The 23,768-nt window shown below is 45.2% G+C and overlaps 1 protein-coding gene across 1 annotated transcript in view; it reads left to right on the forward strand.

Moving 5' to 3' along the window:
• LOC126521943 (brefeldin A-inhibited guanine nucleotide-exchange protein 3) overlaps window positions 1–23,768 on the forward strand; it is a 101,956-nt gene that overhangs the window by 43,884 nt on the left and 34,304 nt on the right. The window contains exons 23-29 of the mRNA XM_050170688.3: window positions 689–868; window positions 1,423–1,723; window positions 4,365–4,530; window positions 9,286–9,433; window positions 12,574–12,778; window positions 21,220–21,390; window positions 21,961–22,084. Coding sequence (XP_050026645.2) covers window positions 689–868; window positions 1,423–1,723; window positions 4,365–4,530; window positions 9,286–9,433; window positions 12,574–12,778; window positions 21,220–21,390; window positions 21,961–22,084 — 1,295 coding nt within the window. The remainder of the gene's footprint in view (window positions 1–688; window positions 869–1,422; window positions 1,724–4,364; window positions 4,531–9,285; window positions 9,434–12,573; window positions 12,779–21,219; window positions 21,391–21,960; window positions 22,085–23,768) is intronic.

Here is a 23,768-nt window from a genome sequence, read left to right on the forward strand (position 1 = left end):
GCAGCATGCGCATTATGGCTGTGGCAGGTGGCGTGGCATGACAACACAGGCAAACATCCAGTGGAGAAGGGACAATGCACATCTTGGTACCCATGTTGTAACACGTAACAGGCAGCTGGACGGTGGGCTGATGACTCAGGCTGTCTTCATCTCAAGGTCTTGATGACAGCACTGACAGACACTTGCACTGTACTGGTCATGGTACCAGCATATAGCACAGGCCAGTAAGAGTGTGATCTGTTGCCAGTGTGCACGTTGTGTTGAGGTTGTGATGCAGAGCGAGGCTGGTGCTATCGGCAGGAGCACAGGTCAGCAGCCAGCTTTGCATCAGTGCTACTGGTTGGTGCCACTGAGGTGCTCGAGACAGTCGTCATGTCTCTAACTCCAAGTGGAAAAGGAGTACAAGCTTGCTCAATGGCAGAGGCAGTCACAAACTGTTTTTAGAGCTCAATTATTAAGGATCGGCTGTTTTAGCGTGCAGCTATTAAATAAGTGGCACATATTCAAGTATCCTATAAGGAATCCTTATCTTCTTTGTTAGCTGCTCTGAACATAAATATTTCAGGTATCCTGAAACCGTGTGTTAGCTCTGTACAGACTTGCTGCTAAGCACTGGGTGTCACAGCACATTGCATAATTACAATTTATGGGTTCAACTGCCTTTAATGAGGGCCATTTCTTTCCTAAGGTGGCTTGTCACAAGGACCACGTGATTGCCAAGAGGGCAGTGGCTTCAATCCATGACATTGTGGGTGCCCTGTTGTCGACACACATTGATCTCCCTCACTTCCACTTCAATGAGGCACTGTTCAAGCCTTTTGAGAACATTCTCTGCCTGGAGCTGTGTGACGTTGACATTCAGGAACAGGTAGGCTGCCAGGGTGCTAAGTATGTATAACACACATTATGCTGTTGCATACTGCGTAATGCTAAACTTTCTTAAACACAAATGCATTGCTTCACGCATATTCGTTCTGGTGTGCTTTGCCGCACATTATGTATGAGATTTAAGTCATTCTGCTAAGCAGGCTTTGAGACAGTGTAGATAAGAGTTCAACATATAACTTATTCACTCTCAGGTTCCACACCTGCATGAGGTTGTGCCACATAATGAGAATTGAAACATCATAACTAGTGCTGAAAGACACAGAACCATAACAAGAAGGACATAGGACACGATGCTAGTCTTTAACTAGTTTCTCACTTTCCAAACAGACATAATCCATGGGGTGTGCACAGAACCAAGACACTAGAAAAAAGAAATTGGTTTCTTTTCACAATGAAAAGTGATGTGAACAGATTAATAAGCAGTCTCTCTTAGTGATTAGAGCCAGTGGTGGCCAGGCAGATCATTTCCTCGTAATATTAAGCTATTGCACAGCCACACTAATATGCTCCGTACACAATTTTTTCTTTCTTCAGATTGTGAGCAGCATCTGTGAGTTTGTCGAAGGATCAACTGCAGAGATTCGCTCTGGTTGGCGGCCACTGTTTGGTGCTCTGCGGGCTGTGCGTATGCCATGTGCTGTAGCAGGACCCCACAGTCAACATGGCAGCTCCACCAGTAGTGCCATATCGGAAAGAGAACAGCTGGAAAGAACTCATCACCTACGAGTAGTTCTTGACGTGTTTGATGCCTTCCTTGGCACGGACAATCCAAGTGTCTTTGCCAATGCTGCTGTGGACTGCCTCCTCTGCCTTCTGAAGCATGTCCGAGGACCAGGTACCTCCTTCCAAACTTGCAAGCGGTGCACTTAACAAAACCTCTTTGTTCACATTTGCTGTATCCTTACAGGCTAGGGTAATGTCTATGATGGGAAGAATGTTTGCTCAATAAATAGCTGGTAAGATTGTAAGAACTAGTACAAAGAAAGTGATGCAGTAAATTACAATGTAGAGAGGAGCATAATGAATGTGCTTGTTCATTCATTGGCAGGTTAGGGTGGTGGTGGTGGTGAAAAACTTTTGTTGATGAGAAGGCCAAAAGTAAAAACAAATTAAAAAATTAAAAAGCAGCGTTGTGGGCGGCCTTCAGGCTGCCGGTTGTGGCATCCAGGCCATGCCTAGTCGCGACGTCCTCCGCCCAGTTCACCAGCCGGAGTTGGATATCCGGCTCGGTGCTGGACAAAGCAGCCTCCCACTGCTGCGGATTGCTTAGGCGCCAAGAGGCAGGGGGCAAGTGTGCCGGACAGGAGAATAGGACGTGAACGTAATCGGCGCGGGAGCCGTCACATAAGCGGCAAGCCGGCGAGTGCGTCCCGGGGTGAAAAGGGCAAGACGTGCGGGAGTAAGATAGGTATGGGCCTGAAGGTGGCGCCATAAGTGTTGATGGGGCTGGGAAAGGGATTGGTGCGGAGGGGGGAAGGTGAGACAAGAGAGGCGATAGTGCTGCGTGATATCACGGTACGTGAGGAGCGCGTCGCGCGTATCCATTCCCGGCGGGGACGGGCTTGCTCGGTCAGTCGAATCTCGAGCGATGGAATTGGCCGCCTCGTTACCAGGATGGGCCGCGTGAGCGGGCACCCAGATGATTTGGATGGGGCGAGAGGGAACGGTATCGGAACGCAAGATTCTGATGGCCGGGTGTGCCACCCGTCCAACCGCGTAGTTGTAGACTGCAGGTTTGGAGTCGCTGAAGATGTACTTCGCGGAGGTTTGCGTGATGGCAACAGGTTAGGGTCACCATGCATGCAATGAAAAGCTATTTCTTCTTTGTGCATAGGTGCATGTTTGTAAATGAAGTGGGTGCGACAATGCATAGTTTAAAAAATCACGTGAATTGACTTTCGACATTATGAAGCTTTAGAACACCTAATTCTGTTGTGGTAATCATGGCATTCAATAAAATAAGGTTCATTATAAGGTGAGGTTCACTGTAATACCACATATCTACAGGCTGTCCCAGTTATCACACACCGAGCTTTAAAGAAGATGGGTCATTTTACCCGAATAAGATCAGGTGCATGTCGTTTCAAGTCCATTTGGGAAACCCCCAGTATCCCCTGACATCTGATTAGTTAATCAAAAGTAATTATCTAACTTTTTAATTATTGTTTTAATTGTCAATATCAAAATAGAGATAACCGTAAGAAGTGTCAAAAATGAAATGTTTCCAGCAAGGTGCACATTGCATGTGTATTTCTTCCAGTGAAGAGAGAAAACCCATAAAATATGAAAACTGTCATGTGGCTATGCACTCATGCGCATGAGATAGCAGCGCCTTCAAACAATCTCTGTGGGAGAGCAAGCGTGTATGCTGATCAGTCAAGTTCGAATTATCTGGCGAAGCCCAAATTCGGTATCCAAGGATTGGCGCATAAAAATGCATAAGTGCCAACTGGTACTTTTAGTTTGCGTCAAATTAACAAAAAAATAAAATTAATCGGAGTCAAATTAACGCACCTCTACTGCACTTAAGCTCACTCACACACATTGGGCAATGAGCATGATCATTTGTTTTGCTTGCGCAAACACTGATGGCAGCGCCGTTTCGTCTCATGACATTACATTTTGCACCTCGTCTGTGGTGCACACACTAGTCATCAGTGGCTGCCACGCTCCACAGAGCTTTCAAACAAATGAACATACATAGCTCTACATTGACATCAAAACATTAATTCTGCTTGTAGTGAACCCCGCATTGCAGAAACACTTATAGCCTTTTGGTTACCTTAGGCTAGCAAACAGAGCTAGTAGATCTGTTTAGCCAATTTTGTGGAAGTCCACATGATTTGGAGGAAGCCTTATGCAAGAACAAACTTCAATCCATCGAACAGTAGCAGGATGTTACGTGGCAGTAGCAGAATGCTACAGAAGGAGAATGCTACCAAATGACTATGGAATCTTGCTCTTCTTGAAAATCAGACTTCGTGGTCCCTGAAACATACATTGAACCTAGATTCCATCCCTTCACTATGCAGTGATCCCAGGACAATTTTTTTGCGAATTGTGAATTTAGGAGACCAAAGTAGGTCTATTGGCTGCCTTTTACAGTTTGGTGGGTGGCAGTTTTAGGTTGTATGCTTGATTTGATGTGTAATGATGTGTGTTTTATGGAATTTTTGTGTGATGTTGTGAAGCATATCTGTGTAATCTAAGAGTTGGGACACAAAGGAGGTAGGCCATAAAGACATGACAGGGCACTTTGTCATCTGTGAAATTAAACTTGCCTACAATATTTTGATTTTGCGTACCATAGTTAGGTACTTGTAGCCAATAACACTTTTGAGCTCACCATATATTCGTTTGTCACTGTGGGACATTTTCTGTTCTCTTTTTGTTTTCCGAGTGTTAATGAGATAAATTTAGTCAGTCAAATAGTATATCACTGACAACACGGCCTCCTGCCACCCGAACCGTTTCAGCTGAGTTGCAAGACCAGGCTGACCCTGAAGCATGCCTTGCTCAAGACGTGGAGGTGATCCCACTTAACTTGTGCCAAGCTGCCCTGCGCTACCTGGAGAGGTGTGCCCAGATGCTCTCCTCGATGTACCTGATGCCGGCATGTCCCGTCTTCCACTCAGCTCGCAGGTGAGCCTCTTTCCCTTTGTACATTTTTTTTTTTGTATTTGTTAAGATTTCAGCAAACCTTTTCCATCTCTCTTAATACAGAGTAGACTCCCTTTAAAAGTACTATGTGACACACCTCCTGCCTAATTAGCTGTTCATTTGCTTTCTCCCAGTGTCCCTGTGCTTTTATCATTTCAGAGATCATTGCGTTGCATTGTTGCATTACAATTCAGGTCTGTCCTTTTCCTGTCAAATGCCGGCATCCATATGCTTCATACTTTAAGAACTTTCTGCATTGCATTCCACCAGTGAATATGCTTTAGTGGTATCATAGCAGGCACCGTGATGATATAAGAATGTGAGGCATCACAAAGTATTGCAGTTTAAGAAAGGGCATATGATGCTGAACATTGTTAACTCAGCATGCAGACATATTTAAAGTCGACTTACAGGCAAGCATGTCATCTGAGTAGACTTGCTTTGCATTACTGCATGCACATTCCGATTAATTTGTCACCAGCAAGCGTGCCAGCAACTAATTGCCTATCTCAATGTACCTGCCAAGCTTAGTGCTAGCGCACAGGCTGCAGTAGAATCACTTTCAATTCTCAGCGACCAGTCTGGTTTGAATTATCCGGCAAAGACCAATTTTAGAATCTAAGTAACAAAATTTTGGGCACCGGCCAGGGCATTCAGTTGGGATAAGATAATCGAAAAATCGAATTACTTGAGGTCGAATCAATGGAAGTCTACTGAACTATGTTTTGGCCGTGAGCTCAAGTAATGCTCTGTGGCCACTTGTTGCATAAACATGTCACTCCGCTTGTTTGCTGTTAAATAAGATCAAATCCCTAGCTTGTTCCATATAATAAATCCTCCCATATTGTGACACAAAATGTCAGACTTCATTTTACATTGAATTACATGATGCGTACCTATATGTCTCATTAATATTTGATGCACTAATTTCTTGGTCACAAATGCAAGCAGCGAGAGAAGTAGCATTGCCTGAAATATATGAAATGAAATACAGCAGAACCTTGTTCATACAATCCCATTTTTTACGATTTCCTGGCCCCAATGTTCACAATCAAGAATGCAAACAATTACCCAATGTATTTATGCTTTATTTTTACCGGTTAATAAATTCCCGGAAAACACAATCTTTCAGTACCAACACTCAGTAAATCACCAAACTGTGATCGCACAATACGTTTTCCAGTCGCTTGGTCCCATATATGAATAGAAAAAAGGTGTGAGGAACGCACGATAGAGCCCTCCATGATAGCTTTCCCACAATACTAGCCTGTCCGTGTCACGCGAAAATGTCAGCACGCACTCAGTTAAATAAGATCAAATCCCTAGCTTGTTCCATATAATAAATCCTCCCATTTTGTGACACAGAATGTCAGACTTAATTTTACATTGAATTACATGATGTGTACCTACATCTCTCATTAATATTTGATGTACTAATTTCTTGGTCACAAATGCAAGCAGCGAGAGAAGTAGCATTGCCTGAAATGTATGAACTTCTGGTACACCAGCAAATCTCCTCATGGGTCGTCGCTCATTGTATTCACTGCTTTCACCACCAACCTCGTGCTGCAGTGATTCACACAACTACAGTTGAGCTTGCCAAATTTTTTACTGACTTCGTATCATCTGACTTCTTGGTTTCTGTTTTTCTTGCATTATTTTTTTTCCAAAATGTATGTCATGGTCTACTGTATAGCTAAAAAGCACTTTTTAATTTGAGTGATATTATAGGTTTCAAGTCACTAGAAGGCTGTTTCACAGTCAGCAACTTCAGATGCTTATGAGTATGAGTGTTTTCTTGGTACTAGTGTATTATACTAAAATGCCTGCCCTCCAACAAGCCATGTGAAAAACCATATTAAAGATGCTGTCAGTTCTATATTAAGAGATACCCTTGTATATTTACAGATGAGGTGCCGTGGTTCACCCACAATTTCAGGCAGTAAATGGATGAAAAGCTTGTTTATTTCAGAATGAAAAAATGGTAACATTGTGGCTCAAGCAAAAACAATGCTTTTTTTGTTCAGCTCTGGTCTGATACCCTTCTCCAAACTGCCCCAAAATTAGAATTTATCTGCTCTAAAGACTGCTCTAACATGGCTTGGGCCTGTCCCACCCCTGAAGAGTGACCTCAAACTGATAATTTTTTTTATAAGGATTGCCTTGAACTACATAGTGTTGGCGTACACTGTTGACACTACGTTTCTGTGAATTAATGAACATATTGTTGCTTGTACTGACTGGGCATTAAGTCGGTTTCGGTAATCTTACAGTAAAAGTGTGCTGAGGAATTTTGCAACAGTTTTTGTGCAATGGTGACAACCTGTGTCAGCATGGTTGGTATTGAGGATGCACAGGTGTATCACACAGAGTGGAGCTGGCGCAGTAGAGCCAGCGTAGTGTACAGGAGCATGCATCAGACAAAGCGGACAGTGGAGAATTTCCAAGCTTGAATATGCAGTCAGCGTCCACTTTTTGGGACTCCCTAGGTGCCGCAAAAACATCAGAAAAATCAGGTAGTCCGAAAAAGATGAATGCATGCTTTTTACTGTCCTCAAGGGCTCAAACTGCCATGGGCATGTCCAAAATAGCTCTGAAGGCCTGCCAGTGCACTTATTTAGCATATCGGTGATCACACTGCGACAAAACATGGCAGGTGCACGCGTGTATAATTATAGAAATCATGCTGTGTGCCACAACAGTGGCCCCTTTTCATTCTGGTATGCTTCACCACAATAAATTGCTTTTGTTTGATTGCCTAAAACCGCCATATTGCGACGAAGCTGACTTTTGTGAAACAGCTTTATGCAACGCTTGACTGTTGTTATACTTTCTGAGCTATGAAGCTGTCCACCAGGATGACAAAGGCAGAGTCGATGCCATTGCTGATGGCATACTCTTACAGTGAAGAATGCAGCACTGGACATTAGACATTAAAAAGCTTGGTAATGAACGTCAAGGCAGCTAGGTCGAACGTTGCCACAGTAGCTACTGCTGCCATCGGATCGTCTTGCGAGAGCTCTGGTTTGGCACTGTGAGATAATTAGAATGGCAGGGGTGGTGGCTTTGATGAATGCTGTTTCAGACTCCCTGTCACGGCAAAAAGTTCAAAAAACAGACTGCAAAGGGTTTCAGCGTCTGCAAGTTCAGTCGTCCTTATACATTGACTCTATGGGATACGTGGCAGTGTCGTGAAAGCATCCAAACATTCGGCCATTGACTGTAGTGAGGCATTCTAAATGATTTGGGTATAGCAAAGAAAATGCACCTGATATAGTTAAGCCTTGTTACACTGAAGTTGAAGGAGGCTAATCCGTTGCTTTCACACGGCACCACACTGTAAAGGAGGATGCCAGTGAACATCGCCATGCCAGCTCGGCTGGGCCACTCGTGTCCTTTGAGATTGCACTGGAGCCGATGAAATCTCGGAGGCCATGCCTAACTGCACCAGCCTGCGTGTCGCGTCGCAATGAGAGAGAGAAGTGGATGCCACTGGTCATTCGTACTGCTTCGCATAGCATCACTATCCCAGCACAAGCACCAGCTCACCATCGCCATCGCTCTTTTCTTTCCCACTGTGGCATGTCATGCAGGCTGGTACAGGTTGGGTGCAGCTATGCACGGCCTCCGAGATTGCATCAGTACGGTCTCAGAAGCCATGCCTAGCTGCACCAGACTGCGCGTCACCGCAGTGAGAAAGAGAAGTGTGATGGCAATAGTGAGCCACTGCTTGCACATGGCTACATGTGGCAATGAAAACGTCCACTGTTGCTTGACGGTGTATTCAATGCCGAGACATGAAAGTATTGAACTTCCACACTAAATGGTTGCTGAACCCCACAAAAAGTGATACATACACAGCGTGCAGCGGTCAGGCATTTTTTGGTACTGGAGATAAGTCTAGTCCATTATAAATATTGGCAGAGCAATATTATTTTATTAAAATTAGATTTTAAAGGAACCTTTGTGGCAATTTTAAGGAGAATTTCATTTACTTAGCTATATCCATTATTTTGTTTTATTGTGGGTAATTATTATGTGCTTCTTCCTCGCCTGTAAATAACCTTCGTCATCGTATGTTTGTCTTTCCTCTTTGTCAATGTTGTGTACTCATCATCATTATGTGCCGTGCTGGGTCTTGGCCAAGTGCTCAGGCCGATTAAAGGTTCCCATTGCTACATCATAAGTGGTGGATGTGCAGGCCGAGTGCTCAGGCCGATTAAAGTTTCCAATTGCTACATCATAAGTGGTGGATGTGCAAAGTTGAAGCATTGGGCTACTAGTTCTGCGACGTGCTGGTGACAGTGGGCGCAATTGGTGACCTGATCGAAGCTCCAGGGTGTATATCGGGTGAGCAGAGGACGAAGGACTGAGCAGCAATGGGTCTTGGCCAAGTTCTTGGACTGTTTAAATGTCTTCCGACTGCTACGTCATATCACATTTCATTATAGCAAGGTTCTGCTGTAGTGAAGCATGTGCAAATTCTTGAGTAGATTTCGGGCAGTGGGAAACCAGATTCCTAAGATTTCCAAAGGTTGCGTGAACTCTCTTATACAATTTTGCTGCCATTGATATAGGATTTGCTTGAATTTTCATACATGCGTAAAGGATTTTCTTAATGTCCTGGAATGAGTACACCACCCATTTGGCCTCAAGAGCAACAACCTCAATGGTCCAAACAGATGTTTTCACTCTCTCTCTCTCTCTTAATTCTTTCTTCTTATTTTGTTTATGCAGGATCAAGTTCAACTCTGAGCCCAACTGTGTAGATCCAGTCTTGCCCAACATGGAGCTCATTCTGTTCAAGGAGCCAGATTCTGTGTCTCAACACTCTGAGAACGAAAACACAAATGACGAGGGGGCCAGCAAGGTGTGGTACATTCAGGTGAGAGCCCATATTTCCCGGCTGGTACTAAATGGCATATGTGAAAAGGCACATGCAGTAAGAGCTTTGTTTGTATCTCACAAGACTGACAAAAAATTTAATTATTGGGTACTGTAATTTTCAATTATCTAACGAAAACCCACCGAGAAAACATTTCGTAGAGTTTAGATCTGTTAGTAGCAGCAGTTGAGCTCGTGGATAACTGTAGCATGCCTGCTGTCTGCTGATAATGCACCAGCGCTATAGGTGATATTACAGATGTGTGCCACAAAAAGGCTGGCACTCATTGTTGGACTTTGTCCATTTTTTAGTATGGCCAGTAATACCAGCATTTAGTAGTGTATGGCCTTGTGTGTCTCTATGTCGCTCGGTTCTTTCACATATCGCCTCAGATTTTCCTCTCCTTTTTCCTGATTCATCTGGCACAATAATCTTCTCAGATTCACCATGCAGCATTTGTTGTGGCTTAGGAACATCTATGAATGCACCCAGAGCACTGAGGTACTTTTGATGCCATATTGTGTCAGCCAAGTTGTTTGGTTTCAAGCTTCAAATAATAGGCAAAATAAAGCTTTATTAGAATATATGGTTCTGCAAGATGATCCTTTCCAGTTTCCCGATATTGCATATCAGCTTTCTGCTTTAACCCTTTCCCTACCGAGTTTTCTGGCCAAAAATAATACAAAAATACCGATCTTTTTTATTTGTCTAAATAATTCTACGTATCTTGAAACAACCAAAAAATATCCTTAAAGGCACTTTATTTGTAATATATACATGCAAAATATCTTTTTGAAGATATGCAGAGAGGATTGGCTTAATTGCACTGCACAGTGGAGAGTCTCCAACTTTCTGTAGTCGTTGCTGCAAAAAAATGTCTTTTGGAAATCCTAAACAATACTTGTACAATACATGTATGAGCAGGGCTCATATATGTGGTACATTTCAAAGCACGGAATAGTGCAGAGTGTTACTCCACATTCCTCACACCAGGTACGCGTTTCCTTCCTGGAGGTCTTTGTCACATCTTTTCCTGAACGCTTCAAGCAGATGAAGCAGCGTCTTGTTGGCGTCTGTTTTTTTGCAGTGAGAGGGAGGTACCTTGGAAAGTGGTGGGCGAGGAGTCTCGGTACCAAATCGTCGGACACCCTTCCTTTCGTGCTGCAAGTTTCACTTCAGAAGTATTCAGTGATTAGTGCCTCCATGAGATTCAGTTGAAAATCTGGGTGTGTGTTTTTCCCAGCTCCAGCTTTCTTGAAAATGACAAAAGCATTGAATGTGGCCAGGTCCAGAATGTGACTGAACACTTTCTTATAGGATATCTTTTGTTGGTAGCGTACAGACGAGTAATAAGAAAGATTTTGATCATTCTTATCTACACCTCCCGTTGTGCGATTGTAGTCAAGCACTACATGTGGCTTTGTGAGCGTCTCGTTCCACTTGTTTCTCACTTTGTGGCTGTTGCATCATGAACAGGGCTCAAGAGAGAGATGTGCTTCTTATTGCCGCTGAAGGGCCATGCATTTCCCCTGTTGAAAAACAAGCAGGTCGACTTTCTTCAACTTTTTTTTGCTTGAGAAAGGTTTGTCCTTGCGTGTTGCACACACAGTACCGTACATATCCGTTTACCATACACATCCGTTTTCCTTGAGATAAGAGAATCGACAGCTGAGGAGGGCAGTAGAAGCTATCTACTGTTAGGCAGTACCCACGATCAAGGTGTATCTCCATCAGTGAAAGGCTGGTCTTACCCTTTGTCCCTTTGTCCTTTGTCCTTTGCCCTTTGTCCCCATACACCATGCTCCTATTACTCTCTATCATTCCTTTCCCAGTGTATATAATCACAGTGGACACATACCCAGATGCCGACTCACAGAACAAAAAGCTTCAACCCGAACTGGGCCCTTTTGAGAGGCATATATGGCTTCCAAGCGAGGTGCCCCTTGTACAAAAGTAGGCTCTCATCAACAGAGACATCGCATCTGGCGTGTAAACAGCATGGCAACGCTCCATCTCAAACACAGGCCAGATCTTGCACAGCCTTTGCTGAGGATGATTTTCTTTGTCAAGGCCAGCTTCATTGTCAACAAAATGAAGGCTCATGAGTTCATTGAAAACTGGCGTCCGAAGGATTGCTCTCTTTGACCAATACATATATAGAAATTTCTGATTTCGGAATTATCCCCTGAAGAATAATTATCGCCAGAAACATGTTGAGCTCTTCCGCAGTCAACTTCTTTTGAAACACATGGCTCAAGTTGCGCCGGGCAAGAAACTGTTCAGCGTAGCAGTTGATTTCGTGGAGAATGAAATCTGTTATTTCACTGGTTAGAAACAATTAAAAATACCACGCACAGTTCCCGTCCTCTGTAAAAGGTACCTTTATGCTAGGTGCGGTCATGAAAACAAACCTTGGAGGCGCCGGTGGGGGGTTCTTTGCATCTATTGGCGTCCATTGCAGACACATTGAGATGCTGTCATTGTTTGAATCTGATGATTCGGAGAAGATAAGCTGCTCATTATCATCGCTGCCACTCTCGGAAGAAAACCGAACTTCTTCTTCATTGTCCAAGTTCAACAAAACTTTCGCAAACAAGCCTCTTTTTTTTCTTTTTTCCGGAGCAGAGCCAATGCTGGCACATGCACGCACAAAGGACAATGCCATTTTTAAATCCCAGTTGCCGGCATCGAAACGTTTCTTGACCAAAATGGAAGCTTAGAGTGCATTTTTCATTATTTTACTGCACCATTCTTGAAGCCAAAAATAACTAAACAAGATTTATCATGGTAGCTTGACTGTGGCAGTGCACAAGCGCATGTTTAAGCGTGGATGAGCCCAGCTCGTCTTCAGTGGGAGTCGTACAAACCGTGTGGACGAGCACAGCTCATCTACGGTAGGGAAAGAAACAAATATGTACCTCTTGCATTTATGTATGGCTGTTCTTACTATTATCTTTGTGTGGTAAATCATGGACAATTCTTTACCAAGCTTTAATATTTCTTGAAGGTGTGTGCATCTGTAACATCTCCTGCGTGCATGTCTGGGACCGAGGACAAGGGGAATCTTTGACACCTTTAGAAATATGGTGGGGCTGAGGAAAATTCCTGGCCTAGCTAATAGCTTGAACTTCTCATCCCAGAATGAAATAGCTGAAGAGCGAGTACCGGCCTTCGTTGACCAGACCGTGAGCCTGGAAGAGCTTGATCGGCCAACAGGAGTGCTGCACGTGTGGTTTCTGCTGCTGGAGGGCCTGGCTGGGGCAGTGGCCACATGTCCTCGCCGCTACCAACCGCACACAATTGACACACTCTTTCAGATGTTCAGAGGACTTCGAGAGGTTCCTGGTGAGTTTCTTGCAATTGCATTCCCTGTCAAGCAGAGCAAGTTGGCTAGCTTATGGAGAACACCAGGGTTTGAGTGCATACAGGAAGCATAACCAAGTCATGATCGGCAGCTTGCTACTGCTGTCCATGAAAAGAAAAGGGTCTGATCACTGCATTCTACCAGGACTAAATTGTGGAGCAGGTAGTTGGAGGTTAACAAAGAAGTTAGAAAAGAAGTTTAGGACCACACAACAAACGATGGAGCTAAGTGCGTTGGGGGTAACCTTAAGAGACAAGAAGACAGCAGGGACTAGACAACAAACGGTGGTAGCCAATATGCTAGTTGATGTTAAAGGAGCCCTGAAATACCTTTCTAACTAATCAGAAAATCACCTCGCTAATAAAGGACATTGACCCACTAATCCCTGCCACAAAACATTTAATTCTTTGAGTATAAATGGAGTTAGAGGTAGTTATCACACTGATATGCAGCTTTCTCTCTCCTTTCGTCTCCCCTGGTGTGCTGGAAGCTACACAGAGGAGATGGCAAGGGGCATTACCCCCCCCCCACCCTCAAGTTGGGCATTTTCATTTGTTTTTTCTTTATGACACTACTTATGGTTGAGGCATGCACGGCTCTCTCTAGATGTAAGATCGGTGTTTGGGCGTCTGTAGCTAAGTTATTTACAGAGACCAATCAGACCACACAGTTACAGAGTGTCTACGCTGGTGAGAGGGCTCGTCCCAGTATCTACGTTATGCAGCATGCTGGGGCAGTCTTGAAGGCTGTGGGCAGCAAATGCAGCTGCGCGCAACTGTCGTGTGCAGACCGGAAGTGCAAAGATAGAGTACTTTTTAGTATTTTTGAGATTGCAGACATATATGTTTTCCATTTATTTAACTCAAAATTAGCAATTATATAGCATTGCTGAGAATGCCATTGCACTCACGAAATCTGCCAAAATTCACTTCCTGGCTGTTTGGGCGTAGCTGCTGACAACCTTGCTAAGGAGAAAGCAAGCAATCTTTTTTGTGGGATAGTAAATATTGCTACACGCGTGTGGTATTTGATTGTTTGAACGAGACTCGTGGGCCCCATCACTCGAGAAAAGACGAGGAAGAACGAACTGGGCTCGCGCTGTGAATCTAACCAGTCAGCGCTGCAACCACTGTTGTAAATATAACCTGTGAATAGTTGCTCGTTTTACTGACTCGTCCTTCACAAAACATTGTGGTGGAGGTGGAACGTTCTCTGTCCTCGCCACGGAGCTCCGAAGCAGCCGCACCGTCATCTTCTCAGCCATGGCTTCCTATGGAACCACCCCATCGCCACCTACACTTGCGGCGCCAACCACAACGTACATTACGGTTCCTAGTCTCCATGATCCTGGGACATTCTCCACCCAAAATGACGTTTACGTCGACGTCTGGCTCAGCATGTATGTTAGCCAAAGCCACCAATGGGACCCTGCCATCATGCTTGCCAATGTGATCTTTTATCTGGACGGGACACCACATGTCTGGTTTCGCACCCATGAAATCGAACTCTCCAGCTGGGACATTTTCAAAGAGCGGCTTCGCGACCTATTTGGCAACCCGTCAGGTCGCCAACAGGCTTCGCGAAAAGAGCTTGCCACCCGTGTCCAGTCGTCGACCGAATCGTATGTCTCCTACATACAGGAAGTGCTCGCACTTTGCCGGAAAGTCGACGGCCACATGACCAAGGTTGACAAGGTGGGCCATATCCTAAAAGGCATCGGGGACAACGCTATCAATTTGCTTTCAACTATGTTCTACCGTCGACACCATTGTCAAAGAATGCCGCCGCTTCAAGGTAGCCAAAAGCCGCCGCGTCGTCTCACAGTTGTCCCTGCTCCCAAACACTCCTGCCACATCCTCTTGCTCCACTCTTACCGCCACATGACCATTTTCAAGAGAACGTCACACGAATCATTCACCTTGAGATTGAAGCGGCGAGTCTGGCCCCCCTTCTTCCACGACCCCCTGACGGTATCTTTGACCAAGCGGCGTCCACTATTTCCGTTATTCAAGCAGTTGTGCGGCAAGAAATTGCAAACCTTGGCATCCCTACCGCCTGCTCTGTCTCCCGACCTGATTTGGCACCCATTCCCATGTCCACAACCTGTAATGACCAGTATTTCGCTCCCAGACCACGCAATCCTGCTGAATGGCGAACCGCAGGCAAGCCGATCTGCTTCTGCTGCCACCGCGTTTGTCATGTATCCCACCACTGCCGCACCACCTGGATGCTGCTGTACTGTAGCTCATTCCCTGCTCCTCGCCCATGCGCCGACGCTCGCCGTTATTCATCTCACCGTTTGTACCCTACTTCTGATGCCCCTGACAGCCGCTCCTCCATGCTATCGCCGTCGCCTCAACGCTGTTGCTCCCCGTCACCCCAACCTCGCCGCTTTTCTTCGCCAAACTGACGGATGGAAAACTAGACCATGCGGCTCTTGGAGGTAGTGCTGCATGACGTTCGTCCTGTCCAAATCCTCCGTTGATGCTCCTCACCAACATGAACCTAATTGAAGTAGACGTAGATGGTGTTCCGTTGACGGTATTAATTGATACTGGAGCCCAAGTGTCCATAATGAGTGTAACCTATGTCGTCGCCTCAAAAAAGTTATTACGCCTGCCATCACTGGAGCCGTACGCGTCACCAATGGTGCCACTGTTGCCGTCAGGGGTATGTGCACTGCTCGCATAGGAATTGCTGGCTGCCAAGTTCCAGTCCTGTTCATCATGCTGACCAGTTGCCCTCATGACCTAATCTTCGGGCTCGACTTTCTGACGACGCATTCTGCCCTCATCAACTGTTCCACCGGTACTCTGTGCCTCGAGCTTCCTCTTCTTTCAGGTGTTCGCCCCGCACAACCAAACACCCTCTGCACTACAGCGTTTATTCACTTACCTCCAAAAGCCCTAACCTTCGTCAAATTGGCCTCAATGGCAACCGTGTTTGGTGGCGACTATGTCGTCGCACCTATTCGTGATATCCTCCTGGCACCCGACATCTCTGTGCCACACTCCGTCGTAACCCTTGCCGCTAATTGGACGTGTCTCCCCGTTATCAATTTTGGCTTGACAAAGCAAGTGTTACCTGAAGGCATAGCGGTGGCCACACTCCGGTCATTGACAGACGACCACGTCACTGCTTTTGCAGCCAACACGTTTCCAGATCCTGCTGATTACACGCAGGATGCCTTGATCCTCGATGGCCCATTACATCCCATGGTCGCTCCGGACCTCGCATCTGACCAAGCAGCCGCCCTATATCGCCTTTTGTTTTCTTAGCGCGACATATTTGACACTGACAATCAACCACTTGGTCAGACGTCCCTTGTTAAGCATCGGATAAATACTGGTGATGCTGTTCCCATTCACCGCCGACCATGTTGCATGTCCACGGCAGAGCGGCAAGTTATTCAGCAGGAAGTAAACAAGATGCTTGCCAGAGGCATTGTTGAGCTGTCGTCGAGTTCTTGGACATCGCCGGTCATGCTCGTCAAAAAGAAAGATTGCACGTGGCATTTCTTCAGTGATTACGGCCACCTAAACCGAATTACTAAAAAGGATGTTTACCCTTTACCACGAATCGATGACGCTCTTGATTGTCTTCACGGTGCCAAGTACTTTTCGTCCACCGATCTTCGATCTGGTTATTGGCAGATTTCCGTCGATGAGCAAGACCAAGAAAAGACCGCTTTCATCGCCCCAAATGGCCTCTACCAATCCAAGGTTATGCCGTTCGGTTTATGCAATTCCCCTGCCACATTCGAACAGATGATCGACTCTCTGCTTCAAGGTTTCAAATGGTCAACTTGCCTTTGTTACCTCAACGACGTCCTTGTGTTTTCTCCTACATTTGAGACGCACCTTGAGCGCGTCGCAGCTATCCTTGACGTCTTCTGCAAGGCTGGACTCCAATTAAACTCATCCAAGTGCCACTTTGGGCGCCGACAGACTACAGTGCTAGGCCATCTCATCGATGCTTCCGGAGTACAACCTGACCCGGAGAAGGTTCGAGCAGTAACGGCTTTTCCTGTACCTCAGTCTGTCAAAGACATCTGGAGTTTTGTGGGGCTCTGTTCTTATTTCCGACGGTGCGTGAAAGATTTCGCAGCAATCGCTCGACCACTCACTGAACTTCTGAAGAAAGACTTGCCTTTTACGTGGGGTTCCCCTCAGGCTGCTGCATTCTCGCACCTTATCACGATTCTCACCAATCCACCGCTCTTGGACCACTTTGACCCGTACGCACCTACAGAGGTCCGAACCGATGCCAGTGGTTATGGGATCGGCGCCATCTTATCGCAATGCCAACACGGACACGGCCGTGTTATAGCCTATGCTAGCCGGCTCTTTACAACTGCAGAGCGCAACTATTCGGTTACCAAGCGCAAATGTCTTGCTCTCGTCTGAGCTGTTTCAAAGTTCCACCCATATTTATATGGCAAGTCGTTCTCAGTAATCACAGACCATCATGCGTTCCACTGACTTTCGTCACTCAAGGATCCTACTGGCCGGCTCGGTCGTTGGGCCCTCCAACTACAAGAATATCCTTACACAGTGACTTACAAGTCGGGACGCCAACACCAGGATGCAGATTGCCTCTCTCGCTACCCAGTCGAAGACGCGACCTCTACGTCTGATACTGACACTGACGCCTGTGTTCTCTTTGTTTTTTTACTGCTCCATGTGACCGACGAGCAGCGGCGTGACCCGTCCTTGCGTATCATCATTGACCGCCTGGAATCATCACTTGCCGACAGTTCCCTTCACTTATTCACACTTCAAGATGACCTCCTCTACCGCCAGAATATTCACCCTGACGGCCATTACTCCTTGTGATCCCTAAACACCTTTGCTCGGCTGTTCTCCACGAACTTCACGACCTCCCCACTGCCAGTCACCTGAGTGTGTCACATACCTACGACCGGATCCGCCAACGCTTCTTTTGGCCAGGGCTTGCTCGCTCCGTCCGAAGATACATAGCTGCGTGTGAGAAATGCCAGCGACGCAAGACATCATCGACGCTCCCTGCTGGGTACCTTCAACCTCTCAACATTCCCGTCGAACCATTCTTTTGTGTTGGTTTGGAATTACTTGGCCCTTTTCCTATTTCTACCTCTGGGAACAGGTGGACCGCTGTGGCCACGGATTACGCCACGCGCTACGCCATCACCCGAGTGCTTCCTACAAGCTGCGCCACAGATGTTGCCGATTTTCTTCTATGCGACATGATCTTATTACACGGAGCTCTGCGACAACATCTCAGAGACCGTGGCCGGGCATTTGTATCAAAAGTTATCGCAGACATCCTGCAGTTCTGTGCCATGAGGCACGAGCTATCCACGTCATACCATCCACAAACAAATGGCCTCACGGAGCCTCTCAATCGCACTCTCACAGACATGCTTGCAAAATATGTCTCTTCAGACCACACTGAATGGGACCTCGCTCTACCGTTTGTCACATTTGCTTATAATTCCTCGCACCACGACGCAGCTGGTTATTCCCCATTTTCCCTTCTGTTCGGCCGAGAACAACACTGCCCCTCGACACAACCCTCCCTGTTCACGTGGCACCGACCAGTGAATATGCACTTGACGCCATCACCCGCTGTGCCCACACAAGGGAAATTGCTCATGACCGCCTTCTGAAATCCCAAGAGAGTGAAAGGCGTTTGTACAACCGGCGACACCGAGACGTGCACTTCCCGCCTGGTTCTTTGGTGCTTCTATGGTCTCCGTCGCGTCAGGTCGGCCTGTCAGAGAAACTGCTGTCTCATTACTCAGGCCCATACTGAGCACTTCGTACCATGACTCCCGTCACCTACGAGATCGCCCCTGACGCCCCATCTGCATCCCAGTCCAGTGATATAGCGTACATTACACAACTGAAGCAGTATCTCCCTCCTAGTGATGACATTTAAATGCTCCGGGACGTCGCTTCTGCCGTGGGGGATTATGCTACACACATGTGGTATTTGATTGTTTGAACGAGGCGCATGGCGCCATCACTCAAGATAAGAGGAGAAAGAATGAACTGGGCGCGCGCTGTGAATCTAACCAGTCAGCGCTGCAACCGCTGTTGTAAATATAACCTGTAAATAGTTGCTCGTCTTACTGACTCGTCCTTCGCGTAACAATTTCCTGCTGCACACAGTGCAATAATGTTTGGCTAACATGTTCACAGCAGCCTCTTCTACAGATTAGCAATGTTTTCTTAGCGTGTTCAAAACGTTTGATGGCCCCCTTAAGAGGAAAAAACAGAGCTGTACAGGCTATGTAATGCACAGGGTAGATTACCTGTGGTACTATATTAGAGTTGCAGAAATGGGTGTCAGGAGAAGGGAAGCACGGTTGAGGATGGCAGAAAATTAGGCGGTGTGATGAAATTAGGAGATTTGCTGGCGTGAGATGGGGTCACCTGACACAGGACAAGGGTTAGTGGAAATCGCTTCGAGAGGCCTTCATTCTGCACTGGACATGAATAAGCGGATGATAAGGATGATGATCGTCATCATCAGGGTTCTTCTTTTTATTATTGAGTACATTTCATGTACTCAATAATAATGTACATGAATTTAAGCTTCAAATGTACCTTCGCGGCACTTCGGAGAGCCCTACCATGCAGCCACACCTGCAGGCCAAATTCGCATTCAGATTCACCTTGCAGTGACAGTACATTACATAGCAGTCTACAGTTAAGGTTTCTTGCTTCCTATTGATCTTGAGATGTATAATGTGTACGTGCATGTATGTTTTAGTGTGTTTGACGTGTGCGCGCTAACTGCCTAAGAGTGCACTTTACATTATCTGCCCTCAAAAATGAAGAGATGGGAGTAGGCACAGGCACTTTGAACTGATGAAATACAGTGAATGGCAAATGAGGGAGTGTGCATGTCAGCCAGACTAGTAAATAATGAATTACATGTAGTTAATTACTTGCAATCAACTACATTTTCTAGTAATATTGTAACTTAACAATTACTTTGTTTACTCGATGATGCTTACTGTAATTCAGTTACTTTTTTCAGTAATTATTTACATGCAATCAGTTACTTTATTGATGAGGCAAGCGGTAACAAATGACGCATCTTCGAGAACCTGAATTTGGCGAAAACTGCTGTAGAACACCTTACATCGTGCCAGGCAGCAGTGTTGCAAATGTACATGTTCAGACGGGCAAACCTGGGGCCCTCACTAATAATTTTGTTTCCTCATCTTAATGCTCCGCCAGATGTTGACTGACGAATTTAACAGGTGCTGGTATGTCTCGATGGCAAAGGCCACTTAGGACATTACAGCCAGGAAATCACATGTGGACAGTTTTTTCAGTTTTTCATTGGTTTAACTAGGAGCGTCTTCTCAGAGGCCCCACAACAATGAAGCACTATGCTTCATAGAGGGCTCAAATGATGAGCAACCACAATCTTGTGAACAAGATCCATATATGTCATAACACCACCCTCCCCCCCACCCCTAGCTTGCACATTGAGAGAACTGGCTAAACCTGCCCTCGTTTTCTTCAAGCAAGTTTTCAGTGTCGCTGCTGATGTCTCGACAGCAAAAAAGAGGGATGATCACCAACAAATTTTTTTTAAAACCAGTTGTTGGTGCAGATAAGCATTGTGTGAAGGGCTGCATAGGATGCACTGAAAGTGCTAGGCCAGCTTGTTTTCTTTACTCTATTGATGCAATGTCAATTAAAGTTTAGAGGAAAGTATCATAGAAGTAGTTGATTACTATTGTACAATTCCTCAATTACTTTCATGGGGCAGTAATCAGTCCCTGTAATGTATTACATTTTTGAATGAAGTGATTGTAATCAGTTGCTTTTTTCCTGTAACATATACAGGTCTTATGCCAGAACAGCCATGGTGCGGGACATATTTTACTGCAAAAAAATAACTGAACAAAGTTGATCAAGTGATCGCATGAGCCATGCTAGTAACCGAAGTCTTGTTATCTTATGAGCACCTCGCATTTGCTGATCAGTTTCTTTTTTTTTTCCTTTTTCACACTCTCCACACTTGCGCGAAGGGTGCCAGAGAGGTAAAATTACCCTAAAGCACTTGAATGCTTTCATATCTCTAGAGTCACCAAATGCATTCATTTTTTTTTCTCCTTTTTGGCAAGCAGGCTCAAAGTGTTTATTATAAGAGCTACATAGCTTGAAAAATTGGAGCTGTATCTGAACTTGACGTGGGCAGGTTCCTAAATTGTTGGCGCAAATGAAATCTGGCCATTGAACCACTGGATTGTTATATGTGGGGGATGGGTTATAAGTTGCTTTAACTGTACATATATTATGTATACCTGCATCATGAGGGCAGTAAATTTTACATAGCACTTCTGCAAAGGATCTACATTGAGCTTGTGAGAAATAGTCATCACCAGATTAATGGCTCTACTGCATGTATTCTTTTGCAGGGCCAGAATTTGGTGTCTATGCCGTGAATCACTTGCTGCTTCCAATGCTTCAAGGATGGTTGCGTCGAGCATCAAAAACATACCGTGGTTGGGATGGCTTTGCCAACAACTTCAAGCAGTGCTGCGGCCTGGCGACAGAGCTGGTGGTGGAATACCTGGGGGAGCTGTCAGGTGAGGGCAAAACGAAAACGCCCACTAGTGCTTTGACCACGAGCATGTTGCTTATAAAGCAGGGCAGCAGTGCAGCTCACAGTGCTTATCCATTGCATGAAGAAAAATTCTGATTGGGGGAACACGGCACTGCAGTTTGTTGATGATCCTCAGCTTGAGATGTGCTTATTTATCTTGGTGGCTGCAGCTGACTGTGCTTAACTTGTCGTATGGATGTGTCTTTTGCAATTCATTGAAATAAAACCTATAATTGACAACCTGTCCTAAACCTGACCGATAGAGTTAAACGTACAAAACCGTTCCATATGTAGGCACCAAAAGTCTGCCATATTTAAGGTGCACCAGTTTTGGAAGCTAATGTTTTTTTATTAGATGGCTTGCACTTCATCAAGTCATTCTTTTCACTAAAGACTGCATTGGTAGGTGCCGTAAACACATGTTTGAACAACTAAATTCAGTGATTCATTCTATTCTACTTACTTTTGTCGTGGTAACAATAGGGAGGAGCTTGGAGAAAGCAGTTGCTCAACAGAGTCAAATTAACATAGCACCTTTCTTTTGTACATGCAGCATCAGGTGCTCTTACCCAAGTACGAGGTCTCATGCTTATGGTTCATCAGCTGTTCCTGGTATTAGCTGAGTGCATTGCTCAACCAGTGGAGGTTGTGTCAAGGCTCGGATGTGCCTGCATGCGGTATGTAGCATTTCTTTCTTTATTTTTTTCAGTTTTATTTCTTTATGCTTTGTCTGTGGTTACCCATGTTTTTCAAAAGTGGGGTCTTACATTATAGCACCTCCATAGAGGCCTCATCGTGTGTAGCGCAGTCGACCCTGACCAGTTAGATGAGAAGCAGAACATAAGTTACATATTGTGTAAATTAGTCATTCCGAACGTTTGCATATTAAGATTAGGCAAGTAATTCTTCACATTGTGGCATCACAGTCACGAGAAGAATAGGTTTCCAAGCTTGAAAGCTGCCTGAGAATCAAATTGTCTTGAAATTGCCAGAATACAGAGAACTAAGTATTTCACGATGGAGTGCAAATTTCTTTTTTATTTCTTTCTCTTTCCTTTTGTATTATTTTTTCTTGCAACACAGGCCTTGCAGTGGACATATTAGCGATAGTAGAATGATGGGAAGCTTCATCTGTTACTGCTAGTATGCCTGACAACCATTTTGTGCCGTTGGACAGTGGGATTTTTAACTCTTTCGTTACCACGAGAAAATGGTCGTTTTTATAGGTCATGAAAAAAAAAATATTTGCTACTACAAATAATACTCCAGCACACATTGCAGCATAGCATATTGTGCGTAATGAAATGCTCTTTCGAAAAACAAACGTTGCCAAAAAAATGCATTAGGTAGAACATAAAAATTCTAGAAAGTGCCATTTTTGCTGCCAGTTGATAAAAACAATAAAAGAACATGATATCTACAAAAACATTAATATCAAAGGAAATTCAGAATATACATTTGAAATATTAAATAACCCAGCAATAGTGTCTGAAAAAATAAATGCTCAGTATACTGCTGTTCTTCGGGTACAAAAAAAGAAATTAAGGCCAGTTCATTGCTCATGCCATGCAGTCAAGCATTTCCTGGATTTTGTGAAGCATAGGAGCACTCAACACTTTTCCCACAATACGTCTGGTTTTTGTTGAACTTTGCAGTACTCGTAACACATCTTGTAGTTCCTCATCTTCGTAATCTTCTGAGGATGGTCCGATGAGAAGTCCGATGCCCAGCTACACTCTCAGCGTAGCTGGGCAACTACAAGAGTATGCATACAAGCATATCTGTTTGCATTTTTGCAGATTATCTTTATCGCCTCTGCAGAGAAGAAGAGTAGAAAGCAATCCCACACCGTTGTAAACTGTCTTGCACTGATCTGTAGTGCTGTGCCGAGATGTGCTATGGGCGGCCTTCTTGACATGAACGGAAATTTCTTTGCTGCCGATGGCAACACATTGTAACCAAGCAAAGTATGCACTTTGAAGATAATCAATAGAGCTCTCAAATCCTGCAAAAGGATCAGCAGATAAGTGTGCACAAGGGAGGAGACCGCTCAAGGTCGTATAGGAAACTTACCGGTGAGCAGCTGCGGATGTCCCATGCTGACTCAAAACATTGTTGCCATCAGAGCTTGAATCTGCTTTGCTGTCATCTTCGGAATCGTAACTTGAGTCCTCATCACTAAATTCAAGTGCGGGTGCAGCATAGTTTCGAGCAGGACGTTTCCTCACGACGCAGCCATGCTGGACGACGCTATGGGAGCGACTTTCGATAAATGTGCACCAAAACTCTTGGAAACTGATTGCAAAAGCCAGGTCCACATGTTAGACATGTGGCGGACCTGCAGAAATACACTTCAGCGGA

This window comes from Dermacentor andersoni, chromosome 6 (genome assembly GCF_023375885.2).
Source record: "Dermacentor andersoni chromosome 6, qqDerAnde1_hic_scaffold, whole genome shotgun sequence".
NCBI classification, from domain to species: domain Eukaryota; kingdom Metazoa; phylum Arthropoda; class Arachnida; order Ixodida; family Ixodidae; genus Dermacentor; species Dermacentor andersoni.